The 20,995-nt window shown below is 40.1% G+C and overlaps 1 protein-coding gene across 6 annotated transcripts in view; it reads left to right on the top strand.

Moving 5' to 3' along the window:
* Positions 1–2,628: 2,628 nt before the first annotated feature.
* nlrc5 (NLR family, CARD domain containing 5) overlaps positions 2,629–20,995 on the top strand; it is a 39,164-nt gene continuing 20,797 nt past the window's right edge. The window contains exons 1-16 of one of the 6 annotated variants that reach the window (XM_042225896.1): positions 2,629–2,708; positions 4,324–4,673; positions 5,831–5,881; positions 8,318–8,386; positions 10,681–10,866; positions 11,066–11,220; positions 11,747–11,878; positions 12,411–12,726; positions 13,494–13,965; positions 14,138–14,300; positions 14,571–14,701; positions 17,309–17,534; positions 17,609–17,850; positions 20,494–20,577; positions 20,675–20,758; positions 20,877–20,960. In XM_042225896.1, the coding sequence (XP_042081830.1) occupies positions 4,340–4,673; positions 5,831–5,881; positions 8,318–8,386; positions 10,681–10,866; positions 11,066–11,220; positions 11,747–11,878; positions 12,411–12,726; positions 13,494–13,965; positions 14,138–14,300; positions 14,571–14,701; positions 17,309–17,534; positions 17,609–17,850; positions 20,494–20,577; positions 20,675–20,758; positions 20,877–20,960 (2,729 nt within the window). In that variant the 5' untranslated portion in view covers positions 2,629–2,708; positions 4,324–4,339. Of the gene's footprint in view, positions 2,709–3,078; positions 3,099–3,425; positions 3,548–4,323; positions 4,674–5,830; positions 5,882–8,317; positions 8,387–10,680; positions 10,867–11,065; positions 11,221–11,746; positions 11,879–12,410; positions 12,727–13,493; positions 13,966–14,137; positions 14,301–14,570; positions 14,702–17,308; positions 17,535–17,608; positions 17,851–20,493; positions 20,578–20,674; positions 20,759–20,876; positions 20,961–20,995 lie in introns of those variants that run through there. The other 5 variants (XM_042225897.1, XM_005934999.2, XM_005934998.2 and 2 more) reach the window with 5 other exon arrangements.

Here is a 20,995-nt window from a genome sequence, read left to right as displayed (position 1 = left end):
TGTTTTCAGTTGCACTGACCTCACATGTTTATGCTGGCTCACAGAAATTTAATGGTACACACACAAACAGATTAAATGAATAGATAGATGAATGGATTGACGGATGGTGCTAAATCATGGTATGTGTCTATGTACATGGATTAAATCAGTCATCATAGTCTCAGTCTGATGATGAGAAAGTAAAAGCCATATCAGGTCAAAAGGGTGGTGTTATATATTGATATGCTTAGTTGTTGTTTGGCAGGAAGCCGTGGAAAGAAACAACTGTGGGGAAGGTCCAAGCCCGGCTAAAAAATGAAATACAATATGTTCTGGACCTCAGAACAAAGCTACACACATTGGCGGGGTTGCCACATGCTCCAGGCCCAGAAACAGGACGACAGAGGGCTTAGACTCATTTTCACCACGAGAAAAAGTGCTTGTATTGCTCCCTTTTTTAGCTCCAAATTACTCATCAAGTGCCAAGGACCCTTTGTGGTCACATGGCAAAGGGGGCATGTTGACTATGAGGTTGTACAGTCTGACAGGGGAGGAGCCACACAGATATATCACCTCAACCTCTTGAAAGCATGGAGAGAGGCTGAAACTGTTTCTCTGGTGAGCATGGTTCAGGAGAGAGATCAGTTCAGGCCGGAGGTGCCACGTTCCACCATTCCTGCCTCCTAGATTATGATGATCATCTCACACAGGCGCAGAGAGCAAACCACTTTTGCAGCAAACCACTTTGCTGCAAAAGTGGTTTGCAGATGTGTTCTCCCGCCTGCCCAGCCATACAAATTTCATAGATCACCATTTTGAAATGGCGCCCTAGCATGACAATGCGTTTTTGGCCCTACATTTTACCTGAACATAAAAGACAAGTTGCTTAAGAAGGAATTGGCTGCGATGCTTGATATGGGAGTAATAGAAGAGTAGCACAGTGCGCGGTTTGGCAAGGATGCCATAGTTTTTACAGTGAAGAAAGATGAGTTTATAGGGTTCTGTGTTGGCCACTGCAAAGTGAATGAAGTGTTGCAGTTTGATGCTTATCCAATGCGCAGATCAATGAGCTCCTGGTTAGGCACATTTTTTTAACTACACTGATTTTAACAAAGGGCATTCCACTCTGCGCGGTTTGTACCAATTTGTCACACTTCCATTCAGCTTGTTCAGAGCCCCTGCCACGTTCCAGCTCCTTATGGACCAGGTGCTGCATCCACACGCTGCATATGCTGCCGCCTACCTGGATGATGTCATAATCCACAGCATGTGCAGCGAGTGGCTGTAGTCCTGGCGTCTCTAAGGCAGGCAAGCTCACAGCCAACCCAAAAAAGTATGCAGTTCCACAGAGGGAGGTACAGTATCTCGGGTACCACTTAGGAGTCAAGCAGTTGCACCCGCATTTGGAGAGAACTACAACCATCACATCCTGCCCGCATTCCAAGACCAAAAAAGAGGTGAGATGGTTCTTGGGGTTGACTGGTTATTACCAACTATTTGTGCCAAACTTTGAGGAGCTGACCAGCCCTTAACCAATGTCACCCGAAAGGGGGTGCCAGATCTGGTCCAGTGAACTGAGCAGGATTTGTGCATGTGATGAAGGCTCTCTGTGGGGAGACCCTTTTCACACCCTTTAATTCTGCAGACTGATGCCTCAAACAGAAGAGTGGGAGCTGTTTTGTCCCAGCTTGTAAGGGGGGTCAACTGCCCAGTTGTATACATCAGCTGTGAAGTGTTAGAAAGAGAGGCCAGATAAAGAAGGAATGTCTGGCCATCCGGTGGGCGGTTGACTCGTTTCGCTATTACATCCTGGGACAGTCATTCACCCTCTGTTCAGACCATGCCCAGCTGCAATGGCTCCACTGCATGAAGGTGGTCAGAGGGCCCGATGGCGCCAGTGTCCGGCAGCCTCGCCTCTGTCAGTGCGCCCCAGGGTGGCTGTGGCTACAATGTAGCTTGTCATCACCAGTGTGTGAATGTGTGTGTTAATGGGTCGATTACTGGTTGTGTAAAGCGCTTGGGGTCCTTAGGGACTATAAAAGCGCTATACAAATACAGGCCATTTACCATTTACCAAGGATGCCAATGGCAAGATCACGCAGTAGTATCTGGCTCTCACCTTTGAAGTTAAAGGTGGTTGGGGGCGCAGATGATCATGGGGGATTTCCTCTCCCACTGGTGTGGGGGGATAGGCTCTGCCGGATGGCTCCCTGGCCTCAGTCAGGCAATGGCAGTATGTGGCAGGGGTGTGGTCTGCTCTGCTGCAGAGAAGTGGTGGGGCAGTAGGTTTGGTGGGCAGTGCCTGAAGGCTGGTAGAGCAGTTGGGACTAATTTGGGTGATCAGTCCTGCTATTTCAGCTGCCAGCTGGGACCGGAGGAGAACACTATGCCAAGAACAAGCCAACTGAAAAGCTGTACAGAGCGATCGTGAAAAGTAATAAAAAATAAAACACGAGTATACAGTGTGTATGTATGGATCCTTTGTGGCACAGTTAATAGTTTTAATCATGTTTGGTACAATGAAATTTTTCTTAGTTCATTATTTTTTTGTATATGGTCTTTGACAAATAAAGAAAATGAAATGAAAGAGTGCCGACTGGGAGGTCAAAGATCAGGAAATGTGGTCAGGGTGGGGATTTTGAAGGACGAGATGGCTGTTGAAGTTCCTTTAAAACCGAATCACCAAAGTACTTAAAGAAGTAAAACTGCAATACTTCGTCTGAAAAAAGGTGGGTGACTGCAGCTCGTAAGCCTGGAAATGAGTAGACATGTTATCGCATCTAAGTCCGCTTATGAGGCGCTAAACTTAAACTGTGACGTTTTTGACGTTGTAGAGCTTCACAACAGAGATATAACAAAATACAAAATATCTGATACTCATGTATTATAACAGGCACCAGTGTGTTTTGGATGATGTAAAATAAACGCACTATCCTCCCTTCAAAATCAGTCCATATTCATTTTTATATATTATTTGTGGGATAAAGAGAAATAGCAGCAGCTACAACATTTTGCCTTTGTTTAAGAAGCTCCTACAATATGTCAAAAGCATCTTGTCCAGACTGAGACTGGCAAAACACGGAATAGAATGGCACGCGCTCCAAAGCTCTAGCGCTTCTGTAAGTAAGAAACGGGTTCGGAACTGGAATAATCCAATAAACTAAACCTGATTTTGATGCGCAAAGCAAGCAGTACTCACCCACCGGCCTGCCCGCATCTAATACACGGGATATCGCACTATTAAACCCATGGCATTTCCTGTGGTATGGTCATTCGCTTGCCATCAGATGTCTTGGGAACCCATGAAATTTGCTTTAACACAAATTTCTGCCTGGCCACGCAGTCGTTTAAATACCCAAATACATCATTCCTCCAGAACCCTAGTATTTTATATCTCCTTTGTTCATCTGGAGGAGGCCAGCGTATGCCACTGACTTTGCCAATTTGGTGGAGCGTTACACGAAAACGAAACAAAAACTATGTAGCCAGCCATTCCATGAGTTTCGGTTTAAAATGATAGAGACACTGGCTGGCCGCACTGAGTTGCAATCTGCGCCAAGTATTATTGGTGAGTCTTTATTTTATTTATGAACATTATACTGTAACCCTGTGTCGCAGACTTTTGCTTGTCCGCGCAGCCTGAGTTTGTTAGCTTTGCTGAGCTGTACACAATGACGCAGTCTTTGATGCGCGTTACCTTAAACGACCTCGCCTCGAAGCCGTTTGAGGACAAGCTCGAGACAACGCAGTGGACGTCGATATTTTTTTTACATAAAAGTTTAATGACGAGAAAAAAAGAAATGAATGTCGGTATGACGTGTCTACATAAAATAATAATAATAAACGTATAAAAAGCGCACACTCACACAAATGATTCCTAATGATTCAAACGTCCCTCAAAATCGCTTTTTTTCGTTAATAATGAGCGAAATTCACCTAAATTAGAGCACAGTTAACGCTGTTTACTTATTGGAGCACTTTTAGTTGTTTAAGTGTAAATCTGTGAGGTCGATGGACACATAGAATTATGTTTTACTGGTTTATCAAGGGCGTGTTAAAAAGTTTCATGGTTTTTTGTCCATGTATGCCTCACTTTCAGTGAATAAAGTGCGGAGCACGTGGTCTCCTGCAAATGCAATGGACGATCGTTTTGCTTTGTGGCTTTCTGTGTGATTATAATGTTAATGCTCACAGTGTTGGGTTTGAAGCATCGACTACTATATTGCTGTACGACGATATGAATGTATGATTTGCATGTTTGCTACTTGCTTCCTTCAGTCAAAGCTGCATTTCACAGGTAAGATTGTGACTTTATTTGTTTCTCCCCCTCTTTATTTGTATCAGCCGATGGAGTCTGACCATGGATGAGGAGGTCAACCCTGACCATGAAAATGTGAACTCAGTCTTGGCTCAGGACTCCATTGAACTGTTCCACATCCTCAGCAGTCAGTCGCACTCAGTCATAATGGAGCTGTGTCAAATGATGCCCAGTGAAGCTTGGCGCCAATATCAGCTTGACCCCTCAAGCTCTTCTGCAGCAGGAAGGCCAGAACTCATCAAAACCATGTTGGATTACTTCAGGTCAGCCAGTGCTCGAAAATGCCGTAACTTCCTTCAGAGCGTGTGCTTCTCGTGTGAGAACATTCCCATGCTTCTGGAGTCGAGGCTCATGTCAGTGGCAGGATATGACAACAGTGAGTATAAACTGGTGTTTGTCCCGGACCAAAGCTCTGCAATCCTCAGTCACTTTCACTTTGAGGTTTACTTTACTTGTCTGGGTCCTCTGTTCTGTCAAAATAGTAGAACAAAGTGAAAGGTAATTTAAAGCAGTCTTAAAAATAGAGTTTTGTTTGGTGAGCAAATGCATAATATACGTGTTTCATGCATACAGTACCAGTTAAAGGTTTGCCTGCTGAGGAGAATAGGGTATAAGCACTGAGGTTGACATGGAAGTGGTTACATTTATTTGACTGTATACGGAAAGAACCCAAAAATCAACCCCACAGTACCCACAGCATCAGCAGTTTTCTTCAAAGTAACACACTATGACAGCATGAACTAACTTTTACTGTATTAACAAACTTGTTGAATCACCAGATTTAGTATAAATGGTCACTATTTTCTGTTGAATAAGGGTTGGTGTGCTCAGCTCTTAATCTGTTATATTTAGTCAAGTTTTAAAAAAAGAATTAGGGGCAGAGGTTTTAATTTATGGTTGCTCTTCTGTAATCCACGCAGTAGCAAATGTATACATAGAGGTTCGTATATATTTGACCACTGGGCAGATTTATATTAAATAGGTTGGTGTCCTGGTATGGAACCAGCTTTTAAGTGTAGTCCACAAATTTGCAGTAGGGTTTAGGGCAGGGTTTAGGAAAGCAATTCCACTTAGCCGACTTTATTTATTCCAATGCTAATACGCTTATTCCCATGATGAGTGTATGTAAACTTTTGACCACAACTATAAATGTGGGGCACAGACATCAGAATCCCTTTTTATTGTACAGATTATAACTGGAGTATTTTAAATACTATTACTATAGTTTTGGTGTTGCTTCAAGCATTTTTTATGAATATAATGGTCTTATTTTGGGGTCACAAATTTTTCAGGAGCTGCATTATTTGAGGTTCTTTTGTAGTTGGCATGATGGACTACATTTAGCCTTTCTAGTATCCCTAAGTTGTCACTTAGATGACATTTACATAAAGCCATAGAGACATTTGTTGTCATGTTTTCACAGCATGAAGTTGAATAATACATAAAATATATTTAACCATAGTAATTACAAATGTAACTATAGTTGTGCTTATCTGCATGGCTAACAGTGTGACTTTGTGCTTGAATGTTTAGCTGATGATGTACCATCTCCAGCCGCAGAGGACGTGTCTCTAGCAAACACAGGTAGACCACCTCTGTTTGCCACTGTCTCATATCTGTGTGTACAGAATAATTGTGTGGATGTGTATGTGCATGTAAAGATTTGTAGTTTTAGTTGTGCTTGACCTAACCTCTAAGCTTACTATAAATGCACATATTTGCAGTCTGCAGGTGATTTTCCATAATTTGGTGTTTTCTTTTTTGGTTTTACATCAGACTGACCACATTGGGTCACATTTCTCTGGCTTGTTTTGTGTGTTTACTGAGCACACCCAAAGCATCTTCCAAATAAAATGTGGCTCAGCCATAAGATCAGGAGCCAAGATTAAATGATAATGAAAGCCAAAATGAGGCACTAAATGAAATTCATCAGATGTTAATGTTTTTGAATTCTCATACGCTTTATTTTTCTAAGTAAAAATAAAGTAAAAGTAAAATGTAATCACAGTAGTATAACACAAAGTCAGTTAAATTTCGGGGATACCAATCTGCCCATTTTGGAAGGTTCAACTATTGTGAATCCATTTTAGCTGCTTTAGTGCAATTGAAAGTGACATGAGGTGCACTGGAGTGGCAACAGCAAGATGATCTCAGAAGAGGAAATAGTTTCGCAAGTGGTTTTGCAGACCATTGTTCTCTCCTTATACTTCTTGACTGACTCTTTTAGCTGGTGTCGTTGTCTTTGCTGGAAGCATGAGATAGCACCTGCAGCCCATGCAGGTTGTAAGAGTTACTTTTGCTCCTCCTGTGTGCCATGTCAATGTGCTATCACAAAAAAGTTTGCTGTGCCTTCCAGCTCCGTCTCAAGATAGTAGAGGTGATGCCTATCTTGTGGAGTCTGTTTCTGACAGTTTGGTCCATGGAGGTTATTTTTTAGGGGTCTAGCTGTGTTCCTCCTGCTACTGCTGTTGGGTTGATGGCCTTCTAGTGCTCTGTCCTGCTCTACTCTTCTAATGGCCCATCTCCTGGTATCTCCTCACAGTTTTATAACTGTGCTGGGTGACAAACCTTTTTGTGATGACCTGTGAACCTTAATGGGATGCAGGTACTGTCTCAGGTAATCAGCAGTGACAAGCTCAACAGCAAAAAGCAGAGCTAGAGGAAAATCAGTCAGGAGGGATAAGGAGAGAGCAGTAGTTTCTCCATCACCTGCAAAACCATTCCCTAGTTGTTGCTGCTCCGGTTCCCCCTCACTGGTGCTTTACACCAAAGCAGGTGAAATAGGTTCACAATGGTTTGTACTGATATTTACTTGTGTTCACTTCATTTTTGAGCAGTATAGTCTTCATTTATCACCCGTGGCTGCAAAACAATCATCACTACCCTGTAGGGGTGGGGGGGGGGGGGGGGGGGGGGGGGGGGGAAAAAATCGATACTGTGTAGTATCGTGATATTTTGTTTGCTAATAATGTATCGATACAGGGACAGCAGAAATCGATATTTTGTTACAAAAAAAGTTTTTGTGGACTGGAACATGCTCTGACTTCAGAGCATGTTGATCCTTTTTCTGAGCAAGAATCCTGACACTGTCCAAATGTGTTTAACTTTTTTTTTGGCAGCAATAAACATGACAGTTTACTTATTTTAATTTAAGACATGTTTTATTTTAATTAAGTTTAAAACTTTTTTATTTAATGTAAAATTATATTTTGTTTTAATTTACTTTCAAATTCTTCAGTTGCTGAATGGGCTGCATAGTTTTCATAAATTGCATAGTTCAGAATAGCTATAATTGTACCAGATGGTTGCATTCAGTTAAGTTGGACTAGACTGTAATACAAACCGTTCAGTTTGTCAACAATAAAACTGACTGAAATGAGAGAAAGACTGAGTGTGAGACTTTGATATTAGATAAAATGAATATTGATAAGGTTTACCTTTATGTACAGAATCTGAATATCAGAAATCTTTTTAAAAAATTGCAATAATATCATATCGTGCGTTAAGTATTGTGATAATATCGTGTTGTGGGATGTATGGTGATTCCCACCTCTACTACCCTGATGGTGACAATACCACTATAACCATTCTACAGCCACTCAATAGTTATGCCTCTTTCTTTCTCTTTTTAGAAAAGCTTAAATTAGTTTTTTAATTTTTCTCATTTATTTCAGCAATCACTTGTATTAGCTCAGTTTAGTTTACAGTAAAGGCTCAAAGAAAACACACTCAGGGGAAAAGTGAAACCAAAAGCTTAAGATTGTTGTAAATAGGTTTGCATGTATCAAAAAATGTACGTGACTTATTCGTTCGTTTCACTTTGGGATTCCCCCAGCATTTTATTTTTTTGCGTTATTGGTGTGTAGATCATTTCAAAACTGATAGGAAGGTTTAAGAGGTGTAGCTACAGAATATTTGAACGTCTTGCAACACACTTTATTGCATTCATTTTTTTGGCATGTTATACTTTTCTGCAGGGTTTTCATGCACTGTATGTTTTCTGTGGCTTCTGTATTGCAGACGGTTGTGAAAGTTCTAGGCCTGCTGTAACATCTTTAGAGCAGCGGCTCATCAAGCGCCCACGGATCGGTAGGATACACATGTGACTTTTGATTATTCATGCGTTACAGCTACATTCAGACCATCACACAAACCAACAAAGAGAAATATTTAATTCATTGATTTATTAATAAAAACACAAACAAGAGTTTATGATAAGAAACTAGGAAGAGTTAAAACACAATACAGTAAGTGTGCAGCTGACAGTGGAAAGACTGGGATCCATCTTGGAAAATTTCCAGTACCTATCTAGTTCTCACAATAATTAATCCAGCATGGTGGTATTGCTAATTTAGGTTAAAGTTTTAAAGGACTTATCACTTTTTTAGCACTCAAACCCTTTGCCTTATCTTGGCAGTAAAGCCTGTGCTGCCAAAAAAGCTCTGCCCCTTTGACACATGGACCTACAGGGAGTGCAGAATTATTAGGCAAATGAGTATTTTGTCCACATCATCCTCTTCATGCATGTTGTCTTACTCCAAGCTGTATAGGCTCGAAAGCCTACTACCAATTAAGCATATTAGGTGATGTGCATCTCTGTAATGAGAAGGGGTGTGGTCTAATGACATCAACACCCTATATCAGGTGTGCATAATTATTAGGCAACGTCCTTTCCTTTGGCAAAATGGGTCAAAAGAAGGACTTGACAGGCTCAGAAAAGTCAAAAATAGTGAGATATCTTGCAGAGGGATGCAGCAGTCTCAAAATTGCAAAGCTTCTGAAGCGTGATCATCGAACAATCAAGCGTTTCATTCAAAATAGTCAACAGGGTCGCAAGAAGCGTGTGGAAAAACCAAGGCGCAAAATAACTGCCCATGAACTGAGAAAAGTCAAGCGTGCAGCTGCCAAGATGCCACTTGCCACCAGTTTGGCCATATTTCAGAGCTGCAACATCACTGGAGTGCCCAAAAGCACAAGGTGTGCAATACTCAGAGACATGGCCAAGGTAAGAAAGGCTGAAAGACGACCACCACTGAACAAGACACACAAGCTGAAACGTCAAGACTGGGCCAAGAAATATCTCAAGACTGGTTTTTCTAAGGTTTTATGGACTGATGAAATGAGAGTGAGTCTTGATGGGCCAGATGGATGGGCCCGTGGCTGGATTGGTAAAGGGCAGAGAGCTCCAGTCCAACTCAGACGCCAGCAAGGTGGAGGTGGAGTACTGGTTTGGGCTGGTATCATCAAAGATGAGCTTGTGGGGCCTTTTCGGGTTGAGGATGGAGTCAAGCTCAACTCCCAGTCCTACTGCCAGTTTCTGGAAGACACCTTCTTCAAGCAGTGGTACAGGAAGAAGTCTGCATCCTTCAAGAAAAACATGATTTTCATGCAGGACAATGCTCCATCACACGCGTCCAAGTACTCCACAGCGTGGCTGGCAAGAAAGGGTATAAAAGAAGAAAAACTAATGACATGGCCTCCTTGTTCACCTGATCTGAACCCCATTGAGAACCTGTGGTCCATCATCAAATGTGAGATTTACAAGGAGGGAAAACAGTACACCTCTCTGAACAGTGTCTGGGAGGCTGTGGTTGCTGCTGCACGCAATGTTGATGGTGAACAGATCAAAACACTGACAGAATCCATGGATGGCAGGCTTTTGAGTGTCCTTGCAAAGAAAGGTGGCTATATTGGTCGCTGATTTGTTTTTGTTTTGTTTTTGAATGTCAGAAATGTATATTTGTGAATGTGGAGATGTTATATTGGTTTCACTGGTAAAAATAAATAATTGAAATGGGTATATATTTGTTTTTTGTTAAGTTGCCTAATAATTATGCACAGTAATAGTCACCTGCACACACAGATATCCCCCTAAAATAGCTAAAACTAAAAACAAACTAAAAACTACTTCCAAAAACATTCAGCTTTGATATTAATGAGTTTTTTGGGTTCATTGAGAACATGGTTGTTGTTCAATAATAAAATTATTCCTCAAAAATACAACTTGCCTAATAATTCTGCACTCCCTGTATGAACTCTGTGGTATCTAGCATCACTGTGTTGGTGGCGAATTGTTTTTATGTTGTATGTAGGGGATAGGGAAATTGGGCTTACGTGGATGAGTGTTACACATCATCCCACAGATAATCAGTTGAAATTGATGAGGAAGTCTTTAGTTTAGCATTTAGTTGTGCTGCTTCATGTAGTTGAGCAATTATTGTACACTGCGGGAAGCTGATGTCATCAGAGCGGGCCTATGTCTTAGATATCAAAATAAGATCAACCTGAAACCCAGGGCTGACATTTTTAAGCAATACAATCGCACTGTAAAGAGATTATCTGTGTTATTCACTTCTAACTTTTATAATGGGTTCCACCCACAGATCACTGGGAGCAGTACATCAGTGAAGTGAAGAAATTCCTGCTGAAGAGATGGGAGCGACTCACAGCTGGCCTGGTGAGGGAGGTCCAGCTGGAGAATGTATGGGTCAGCCCAAGAGCGGCAAACAGAAGCAGAGACAGACCTGATCAAACCCCTGGCTCAGCAGACAGAGGGGGCAGAACACCAGGTCAGCAAGACTTCCTCTAATTGTACCAGTTGATGATTGGACTTTTTTTTAAATAAAGGGATTTTTTAAAAGTATCTTGTGGTGCACAAAGAAATAAAATCATAGCAGTTTTGTATGTTCTAAGCTTCTCATGTAAACTTACCTAATCATGAATATTTGAAGTCTGCTGCACACCTCACATCTTTCTCACCAAACTCAGAGCCTGATGGGGATTACGGGTATTTGGAGTCCAGAGTGACGTTGGAGACGTTCCTCCAGGGATGTATGGGTAAAGTGACAGTTCTGGTGGGCCAGACTGGATCAGGAAAAACTCTGCTAACATCTTGTTTAGGACAGCAGTGGGCTAGTGGATTAGTAAGTTCACTTTTTGTCAACATTTATAATTATTTGCGTTATCAGACATGTTCTATGTTCATCTGTATGGCTAGTGCCGGTCTTATTTGTATTCAGAGGAATAAAGGAAGAGCCATTGTCCCAGAATTTGCATGCTAGTGTTATAAAAACATAGAGCAGCTTTATTTCCATACTGTATCCATACTGTATTTACTGTGGTTATCATTATTAGAGTATGCTGTAGGCTTAGGAACCATCACTGACCTTGCAGAGGTTGCAGATGATCCAAACTCTGCATTCTCATTGTTTATTGGAAAAACCTAATCAATAAATTATCAATTTGGTGCATTAAGAATAAAAGTAAAGATACTCCTGCTACTATCAGGCAGCTACTTGTTCAGCCATTTTTCCACTGCAAACATGTTTCTTCTGGAGCCAGTGAATGCTTTTTACAACTTTCACATTTGTGAAACTACCTAAGCTGTGCAAACAGAATTTGATATGACTTTTTTCCTCTGCCAATTGTTCTCCTCTCCATCTCATCCAGGGTCCTATCCCTTCATCCTTTGTGTTTGTCCTGCTGGAGTTTCGTCAGCTCAACCTACTGTCACACCCTCTTTCACTATCAGAGCTGCTTTTCCAGTACTACCTCCCTCCAACTGGGGGAGAAGATGCAAAGGTACGCACGTAATGCTTGAGTAATGCTTGTTATAAAACAGTACATTTGTGATACTAAACATAGGGATGCATTTGATTTAAATCAAAATCTGGTTTGAGCTAAACCCCTTCACATAGTTAGTTATGCTTTGCATTCTGGGATGTGACAGAATATCATACCATATTAGTGATAAAATGAATGTAAATTGAAGATCAGAGTTGTGTTTGTGTAAGAAAAAAATGAATCCATGGGAAAAGTCAAGTCAAGTCAAGTCAAATTTATTTATGGAGCACATTTAAAAACAACCAAGGCTGACCAAAGTGCTGTACAGTAAATACAGATAAAATACAATAGAACACAATTTCGTAGTAACACCTCGCTGATAAAAATAAAATAAAAATAAATAAAACAAATAAATTAAACCTTTCTAAAAGCCAATGAAAAGAGGAAAAGGGCTACAATTTTATGAACTCATCAGCTGATTTGAGTAAACAAACTACAGGTGTGAAATTCAACTGCTCCCATATTCTAAACGTATTCTTCGTTTGAACAGAGAGCCATTATCGACTACCTCCTTACTAATCCAGAGCAAAGCTGTTGGGTACTGGATGGCTATGATGAGTTTCACGGCAAACTCAGCAGACAAGAAGGGCAGAGGAAACCGCTGCACTTAGAAGATCCTCTGCCTGTCGCAGACCTCATCTCAGGGTTGCTAAATCGCCAGATTCTTCCAGGAAGCACTGTGCTGGTCACCTGTCGTGTACGGGATCTTATAGATTTGGATGGCATTTCAGATCAAGTAGGCCAGCTGCTGGGCTGGGACCAGGATGAGATCAAGGAGTATGTAGACAACTTCTTTGGTGCAAAAGGTGAAAACTTTATTTACTTGTATTTACATTGTTGTTGGGCTTTATTTAATTATTTTATTTGTTTTATTTATTTCTGTAAAGCTTTGAGGAAGTGTTGTTTTTGGCTCTTCTGTATTAACTTAATTTTTCTCTGTGGAAGTTGGTGCTTAGTATATATAATCAAGGCAATACAATTATATCAAGTTAGAAAAAAAAGGAATAATTCACTTATTACTACTTTTTTGTATTAACTGATAAAATATGGTTTTCTGGACATCAGATTTTTGCTGCTTATTCATTTCTTGAAAACATCTAGCTCTCTCTTTCCCCACAGCCAAAGTTGTCTCTGATATTTTTTCTCGCTTTCTCTTTGACTCTTACGTGACACTTGTCTGCATTTTTTTATTTTCTCTTCAGTTATGGTTGCTGTGGGTTTCAAGACTCACATAAATATCAGCCAAGTTTGAACTTGCATGTTTATTTTACTTGTTGGCAGTATCTTATGTAAATAACCTTAATCTGGGATTATCTACATCTTTTGCAGTGCTATATTTGCTCATTTAGACCTGCAAACCAGCACCTGTATCCAGGTATAACTGGCAAATTGCTAAAATTTAGACTTTCAAACTAGTAGAAATGAGTAATTTCCACATAAAACAGGACCTCATGCGTAATAGCTGCATTACTAACATGAAAAAATTGGTGTAAAAATAATAAATAAAATTCTTGTGCACGTCTATCTTAAATGTATGTTGTCTTTAACTAGTTTAATCATCATTTACACCCAGCAGATGTAGCTCTTAGAGAGCAGGCAGCACAGCTCCTTCTCTCCAGTCGACACCTCCTCGCCATGTCTTCCATTCCTGCCCTATGCAACATCTGCTGCATCTGTCTTGAGCATTTACTGCTGCAGTGTAGAGATAAAGACACAGGAGGAGCACCGATGCCTGACGAAGAAGGAAGTAAGGCAAGGACAGATGCTCAGGAAGCAGAAGGAGCACAGATGTCAAGAGAAGCCAGAGGGGAGGAGGGCAATAGAAGAGGAAACCCTGCACAAAGGAAACAAGAGGATGGAAAAAGAAAAGGGAGCAAAGATGTAATAATGGATGGAACAAATGGCAGACCTCAGCTGACTCCCACTTCACTCCAAGTCCCCGCCACCCTAACTCAGGTCTACCTCACTGTTCTGGCCTCATTTCTTAGCCGAGCCCCTAACCACGGAGGAGATGGCAAGCCAAAAACTAAAAGATTTCCTCACAGGTAGAGACGGAGCTGTGAACTCACTCTAGTGTATCACCATCTTGAACATTATATTTCAAAAAATATAAAGTAATTAAAAAAATGACTATTTAGAAAAGAAAGCACCAGTGTTGCAAAAAACGCGTCATGCTTCAGTTTATGGATTATCTCTGTTTTCTGTCTTTCCGTGCAGTGCTGTCACCACACTGACCATTCTGAGTCAGTATCAATCGGAGCTGTGTGAGCTGAGCCAGCTGGCTTGGAGAGGCTTAGAGGAAAGCAAGATACTCTTTTTGAAAGAAGAGATTCCACAGGAGGTTTTAAAGTTTTCATTGAAAATAGGACTCTTATCACAGGTCAGACATGAATGCATGCATTAATGTCCTCCTCATATCTGTGAATGTCCACAAAATCCTTGTTGTCGAGTGTTTGCATGCTATTTATACTATTGATACTATTAATAGATTTGCTTAGTGGGCAAAAGTTATTTGTGTTTCCTTACAGTGGGCATAGATAGGGCTGTGTGTAGTAAACAGAGTAAGGGTAGATAAAGGTTGTCCCTTTAGATGACTTGTCATGTTTTTAAGATATTATTAATAATAACATAATTACTTACCTGCTGTTAGGTGGAGCTCAGACGTCAGGACGGGATACTTGCAAATGCCTACTGCTTCATTCATCTGACAGTGCAGGAGTTTTTAGCTGCACTGAGAATCATGACTAGTCATGATGTTAATGACGCACAGCTTAAGAAGAGGTAAGGAAGCCAAATGGAGAGAAATATGGGTGTAATTTTTAAGATGATTGCAGTGTTAAGACCTGTTTAGGTTATATAGCCCACCTGATGGAGAAACTACGGAGTCACACGGCAGAAGCTCTCTACTTTTGGCATCAAAACACGGTCAAGATGACCTGCTGAAGTTCTGACCAAGTATCAGAATTGGGAAGAAAGGTGATTTAAGTGACGTGGCGTGTTTGCTGGTGCCAGATGGTCTGGTCTGGGTTTTTTTCCGAAAATGTTGATCTACCGGAATTTCCCCACATAACCAACTCTAGTTTTTACAGTGAATGGTCTGAAAAAGAGGAAATAACCAGTGAGTGACAGTTCTCTGGGTGAAAATGTGTTGGTGATGGGAGAACGCGCAGAATTCTTTGAGCTGAAAGAACAGAATTGATAATTCTAAGAACCACTTGTTACAACCAAGCTGTCTACAAGAGCATCACTGAATAAGTTACAAGTTGAAACAGATGTGCTACAACAACAGGAGGCCACACCGGGTGCCACCCTGCCAGCTAAGAACAGGAAACTGAGGCAACAAGTCACATGGGCTCACCAAAATTGAACAAGATTGCCTAATGGGTCTGGATTTCTGCTTTGACATTTAAACAGAAAGGTCAGAATTTGGTATAAGCAACATGAAAACACCTTGCTGAGTCTGTAAAATAATAAAGACAGTTCTGAGGGCAAAGGGTGGGGGGGGGTATAACTCAAAATTGGCAAGGTGTACCTAATAAAATAGCCAGATACTATTTTAGTCTACTGGCACATACACAGTAACCCCTGCACTTTACTCTCTCACTGGTGAGGGACACATTCAAATTACAGATAACAGTATAACATTCACGACATTATTACACATTGATTGATTAAATTATCCGCAAATTTACATCCTGGAAATAATTTTGTTAATTAACCAAATGAACAAAATGTCCTAAATACGGTCACCTTTCTTGTTGCTGCCCTAGCTGAATGACGCTTCTGTGTACACCTGTCCTCCCAACTCGGGGCTGGGCAGTCTCTGCCTGGTCCCGAAATAGATAAGTTCCTTTCAGATCAGGTAGACACTAGTGTGTGATGGAGTGTTTGAAAAGCTGTGGAAACAAAAGTTTGTCGCCTAAGCTAAAAGAGAAGCTCACACACACAGCAGAATCATGATGAATATATTTAAAGATTCAACAGTTAATTAATGAATCTCATTTAGAATATGTGGAAGAAAGCAAGATGGAATTTGACTATGTAAAGTCACACGGTATACCAGGAATAACTCTGCCATGGAAGCAACCTGAGCTGTGCGAGTTAAGCACGCTACAGTACGAGACATATTTGTCCTTAGTCCTTACATCAGAAAACACTGATGTAGGCATAAAGTGATGGCTCAAATCACACTGCGAGAGTCTGTGAGACTGTGCAAAGGTGGGGGCACTGAAATTGAAATATGGCACAGCTGACATAACTAAGCAGCAGGCGACCATAATCACTCGCTAAGAGGCCTCTTGTATGTGGCTACATGTAGTTTAACATATATCACAACCCCGGGTTGTACTCCACCACATGCTACTGCTTCCTCTAAAAATGACAATGCAGCTTCATGGATTTATTTATTCTTTTGTGAAAGGATGTTGTTTTTATCACGAGTCATTTTAAAAGCAGGAATTTAATTGCATCAGAGCCCACAGATGCTAAGCTCCACCCTCTGACATCCAAATTGCACCCTTCCCTTATAGAGCTCATCTTCCATCCCCTTTTCAGCTTCAGATCCATTCTCATATGTCCAAACATATATAGACTTGAAGCTCCTTCTCTAGGACTTTTTTAAATAACTGCAGCCACAACACAGTAACTTGTGCTTTAGAGTATTTAAACAGGGGGCACGCATTCATTAATGACTTAAATTTTAATTAATTAATTGCTTTTTTAATTGCTGCAGCACTCAGGTTTACAACACCATGAAATCTATTCATACAGCTGTATTTTAATAAATCTCACATTGTTTCCCCTAAAGAATCACTACATTTTTTTGATGTGTGATATGGATTTGTTCACACTTTAATCATATTTAGTTGACAAGGTGGATTGCAAAAAGGACCTCACCCATACCCAGTTCCTTAAATGATTAGATAACAGGTCTGTTTGCTCACACTTCCTCATTTAACCCTTTGATTTCACATGTTTCTGAGTGAGGTTCTGGAGGCGTCTGGTTTGAAATCAGTCAGGCAGCTGCAAAATGACTAGTTCAGTTCTGGCTTTGACGTTTTGTTGTGTTTCATTCCGTGAGCATTTGGGGAATGTAGTAAAATTAATGCACCTGAACAGAAGAAAAGATGCAAACCATTCAAACTGGTGTACTGTGCTTTCTTCCCACTCTGTTTGCTTTGTAGGCTGCACTGTAGAAGTTGTTTGCTTTTGTCCTGCCTGTTAAATCTTAAAATAATATTATTTATTGTATTTCAAAGTATGCCAGGTCATATTATTATTATTCACATCTCCCAGAAGAGTGTTGAAACTATCATCTGGACAGTGTTGTAACATGCTTTAATTTGCATCATAATTCAGAAGTTGACTTTCCTCTCATTATATCCTCAGATTCAGTCTGAAAACTCGCTGGACAACCAAATCAGACCAGAAGACGGTCTTCACTGACTCACTGTACCTCTATGTTTGCGGTCTGGCTTCCTCAGAATGCACTCCAGCCCTGGTTGAGTTAGCCAAGGTTTCTGGTAGAGCCCAAAGTTGGGTCCAGAAACGGCAAGACCTTGTTCTGACATTGCTCAAAACCATGTGTAACAGTAACACTCTGACCGGACCAAAGGTAGAATGAAAAACAGGAAACAGATTTTATTTTGTCTCTTTGTTACTGATCTTTTCTTTGCTATATTTTGCCAGATACTCCAGCTTTGCCACAGTGTTCAGGAGAGCCAGAGCCACCAACTCGCCAAGCAGGTTTTTGGTGTGAGACCCAAACTGGAGCTGCGCAACATCTGGCTGTTACCGAATGATATCGAAGCTCTGGCTTTCGTAGTTAATTCAGCCGATCATAATGACATCGGTCTGGACTTTGGAGCGTGCTCCATGGAGCTGGAGTGTTTAATAGTTCTGGCCAGGTGTCAGGGCATTCATAACCTCAGGTGAGGCTACACAGATGTTTACGAGTTACAGTAGTTAAAAAGTAACAAAAACCCTCCAGAAACCTACGTGTAATTTTTTTAGCTAACCTAAATAAAACTAGCAAAAATAAACTATTAATTAGAATACAAAAGTTTATTTTGATTTTGAGACAAGGGTTTTTATTATATTACTGTACCATCCTGGATATGTTAAATCTTACAGGTCAGCATTTATTTGAAAAGGTTTCACAAGGTTATTCATATGATATTTTTGGGAATGCACTATAGGAGCATTGGAAAGCCATCATTGTGACACATGAGAGTGTTGAAATGGACGGTGTTGATCTGTCAGAAATTATAAAACCCATGTTTAGCCCACGGACATGCAGAGAGAGGACTAGTCACACAGCAGCAGTGAATGTTGTTGTTAATAGAGCTGCAGCTTTGCCTTTGACATTCCTCAGCTGACTGGCCACCTGTCATACAGTGACAGTGAATGAGCTCAGTATTCTTGTTACAAGAAGACAGAAAATAGTCTGGACTCAACTGCAAAAACACGACCACTGATTCTTTGAAAGTATTTCTTTATCTACTCGAAAAAGAATGTTTTTCCACACAAGTTTGCACTTGCATGTCTTGAAGGGTGGGTGGGACGGGGCCTATCTGTTTAGCAAAATCTGTAAGCTGCACGTTGTCATGTCACATCGTGTTAGTCATCTGTTTATACTGCCTAATTCTGAAAGTTGAAGCATCTTTATTGTTAATTTTATATAATTATGCACACTAACATCTAATGTCTGTCTAGCGGGAAAGCTATCCCTCCTTAGTTGCTCTTCCTGATGTTTTCCTTATCCGAAACAAGAATTTAATGACAAATATAGCGTAACCCGTACATATTGTGAAACTAAGATATCTTGGTATCAAATAAAGTTGCATTGACCATAAAGATTTCAGCTCAGACATTAAAAGTAAAGCGAGACAGTGTCTGAAAAAGTGCTGCAGTGATAGCTCATTAATGTGTGTGTAAAACAAACCGAAACCTCAATTTTATTGCGAACACCAATACATCTGCTTGTGGTTATAAAGAGAACCAGTATATAAGTATACAAGTCATAAACTGTAATGATAACTTGGAAAATTAGAATGAGGAAAAATGTGACTGTACACAGCAGTCTATAAGTATGTTCAGAACAGCAGCGTAGGAACTCTATACACAGAAAATATCTTGTTGACAAGATGCAGAAGGTACCTGAAATAGATATTTACAGCTGTGGTGAGCAGAAAATGTTGTTTTACTGACAGTGGTTCGATCCTCCTGTGCAGACTAGAACTAGTGAACAGTCAAGGGTGCAAGCAGAACTTATTAGCTGCTCTCTACAGTTCTCACATAGTTACACCATAATTATTTCATGTGTATACTTTATCTCCCCCAGGCACAAGTAAGCTATTAAACTAGATTTTTTATTTGGGCAGTCATCCAACTCTTAATCCTAAACCCAGTACCCGGTTCTTGATCTTGACAAATATGAAAACAAAAAGAATACCGGCACATATTTCTTATTTCATTTTGGACATGACAAATAGAGACCACCCATACATAGAACCAGATGGGCTCCAAACACCAGAGAGCATACAGTGTGAGAGAAAGCATGTGCAAGAAAAGCCACCTGGAAGGCAGCCAATGAAAAGACTATTGAGTGAAAAAAAGTTGTTATCATCCACATGTAAAACACTAACAATACTGTTGGTACATGTAATAAACTATCCGTCATTATATGATTTAGAAATGTGAAAATTATAATTCAGAAAACTGTTGTAAACCCCCAAACCATGTACAAATTATACAAGTAAAGCAAACGTGATATAACCGGTGTTCAATCCCATCAAATTACCTCTGTCATGGGGATTTAGTTCCAGTTTATTCTGGATTACATAGAGTGAATTATTAACCCTTTAAAGCCTGAAGCATGGATTAATGCCAGACATTTGATTTTCTTTTAATTTGACAAATTGGACAAATGCTGACAATTAAAAAAATCAATAAATAACAGTTTCCATGTATGAGGTTTCCTTTTTTATTTTTTTTTTTTTTTTAGAAACATGCTGATGATATAGAGGTCTCAAAATCTCATGTATCAAATATTATACAGGGTTAAAAGAGATTACAGGTTACAACTCCAAAGCTCCTATAAACCTTACTTTGGCTTTCAGTTTGTAGTCTGTGAATCTAGTTTGATTCCCTGCGTCACAGAAATCTGTCTCTGTCACCACCTCTTTAAGAAAGAGTTACTATTTTTTATATATTTGAATGCCTCCTTATTTAGTTATGTTCAGACATTCACACTGACATTTAAACAAATAGATCTCATCTAATATTATGATTCTGGGAATCCGAGTCTGTTTTATCCTCTTTAATTAAAATACTACATTCAAGAAAAGATTAAGCATTGGAATTTCCCACCTGGCGGCTTAGATAATAATTTGTAATTAAAAACATAGCAGCATCAAGAAATATTCTATCAACTATAGAGATGCTGGTAAAAAGCAGTTTGTTTGTTTTAAATTGAGGCTTTGAACTGATTGTTTTTCTTTTTGCAGTTTCTAATCTGATGCTTCCTTATGAATAATAATTACTTTATTGTTATTCACTATGTGTCCTTACAGTTTTCACAGCCGCAAGTATGGGGACAAGTTTGCTGAGAAGTTGTCGTCTGTTTTGCCTAAATTCACATCCCTGCGAAAACTAGAGTATGTTTTATATCGTTGCTTTATTCCTGCGAAAAATATATTAAAGGTAATTATCCCTTAACGACAATAATTACCTGTTTGTGTTTGTGTTCACAAGGTTTTCTGGTGCCAGCCTGACTGCTACTGGAGCAGCTAGTTTGGCCTCTGGTCTTCAGGAGTGTCCACACATCACTGATATCAAGTATATCTTCTGTTGTTCAATATAGTGCACGATTAGCTTACTGCTCGATTATCCAGATGCTTTTAATAACGCTGAGCTTAAAGTTTCTGCTCATTTTTCTTCTGGGGGTTTTTTTCAGCGTAAGTGACAACAATTTGAGGGATGAAGGAATCAGTCGCATTGCTGAGATTTTTACCAAACTACAAAACCTTTCGAATGTAGCGTAAGTTCTCACATTTCTAATGCAAAGACTCGTCT

This window comes from Haplochromis burtoni, unplaced genomic scaffold (assembly GCF_018398535.1).
Source record: "Haplochromis burtoni strain Fernald_Lab_line unplaced genomic scaffold, NCSU_Asbu1 Contig_188, whole genome shotgun sequence".
NCBI classification, from domain to species: domain Eukaryota; kingdom Metazoa; phylum Chordata; class Actinopteri; order Cichliformes; family Cichlidae; genus Haplochromis; species Haplochromis burtoni.
This window is presented reverse-complemented; position numbering and strand designations above follow the sequence as displayed.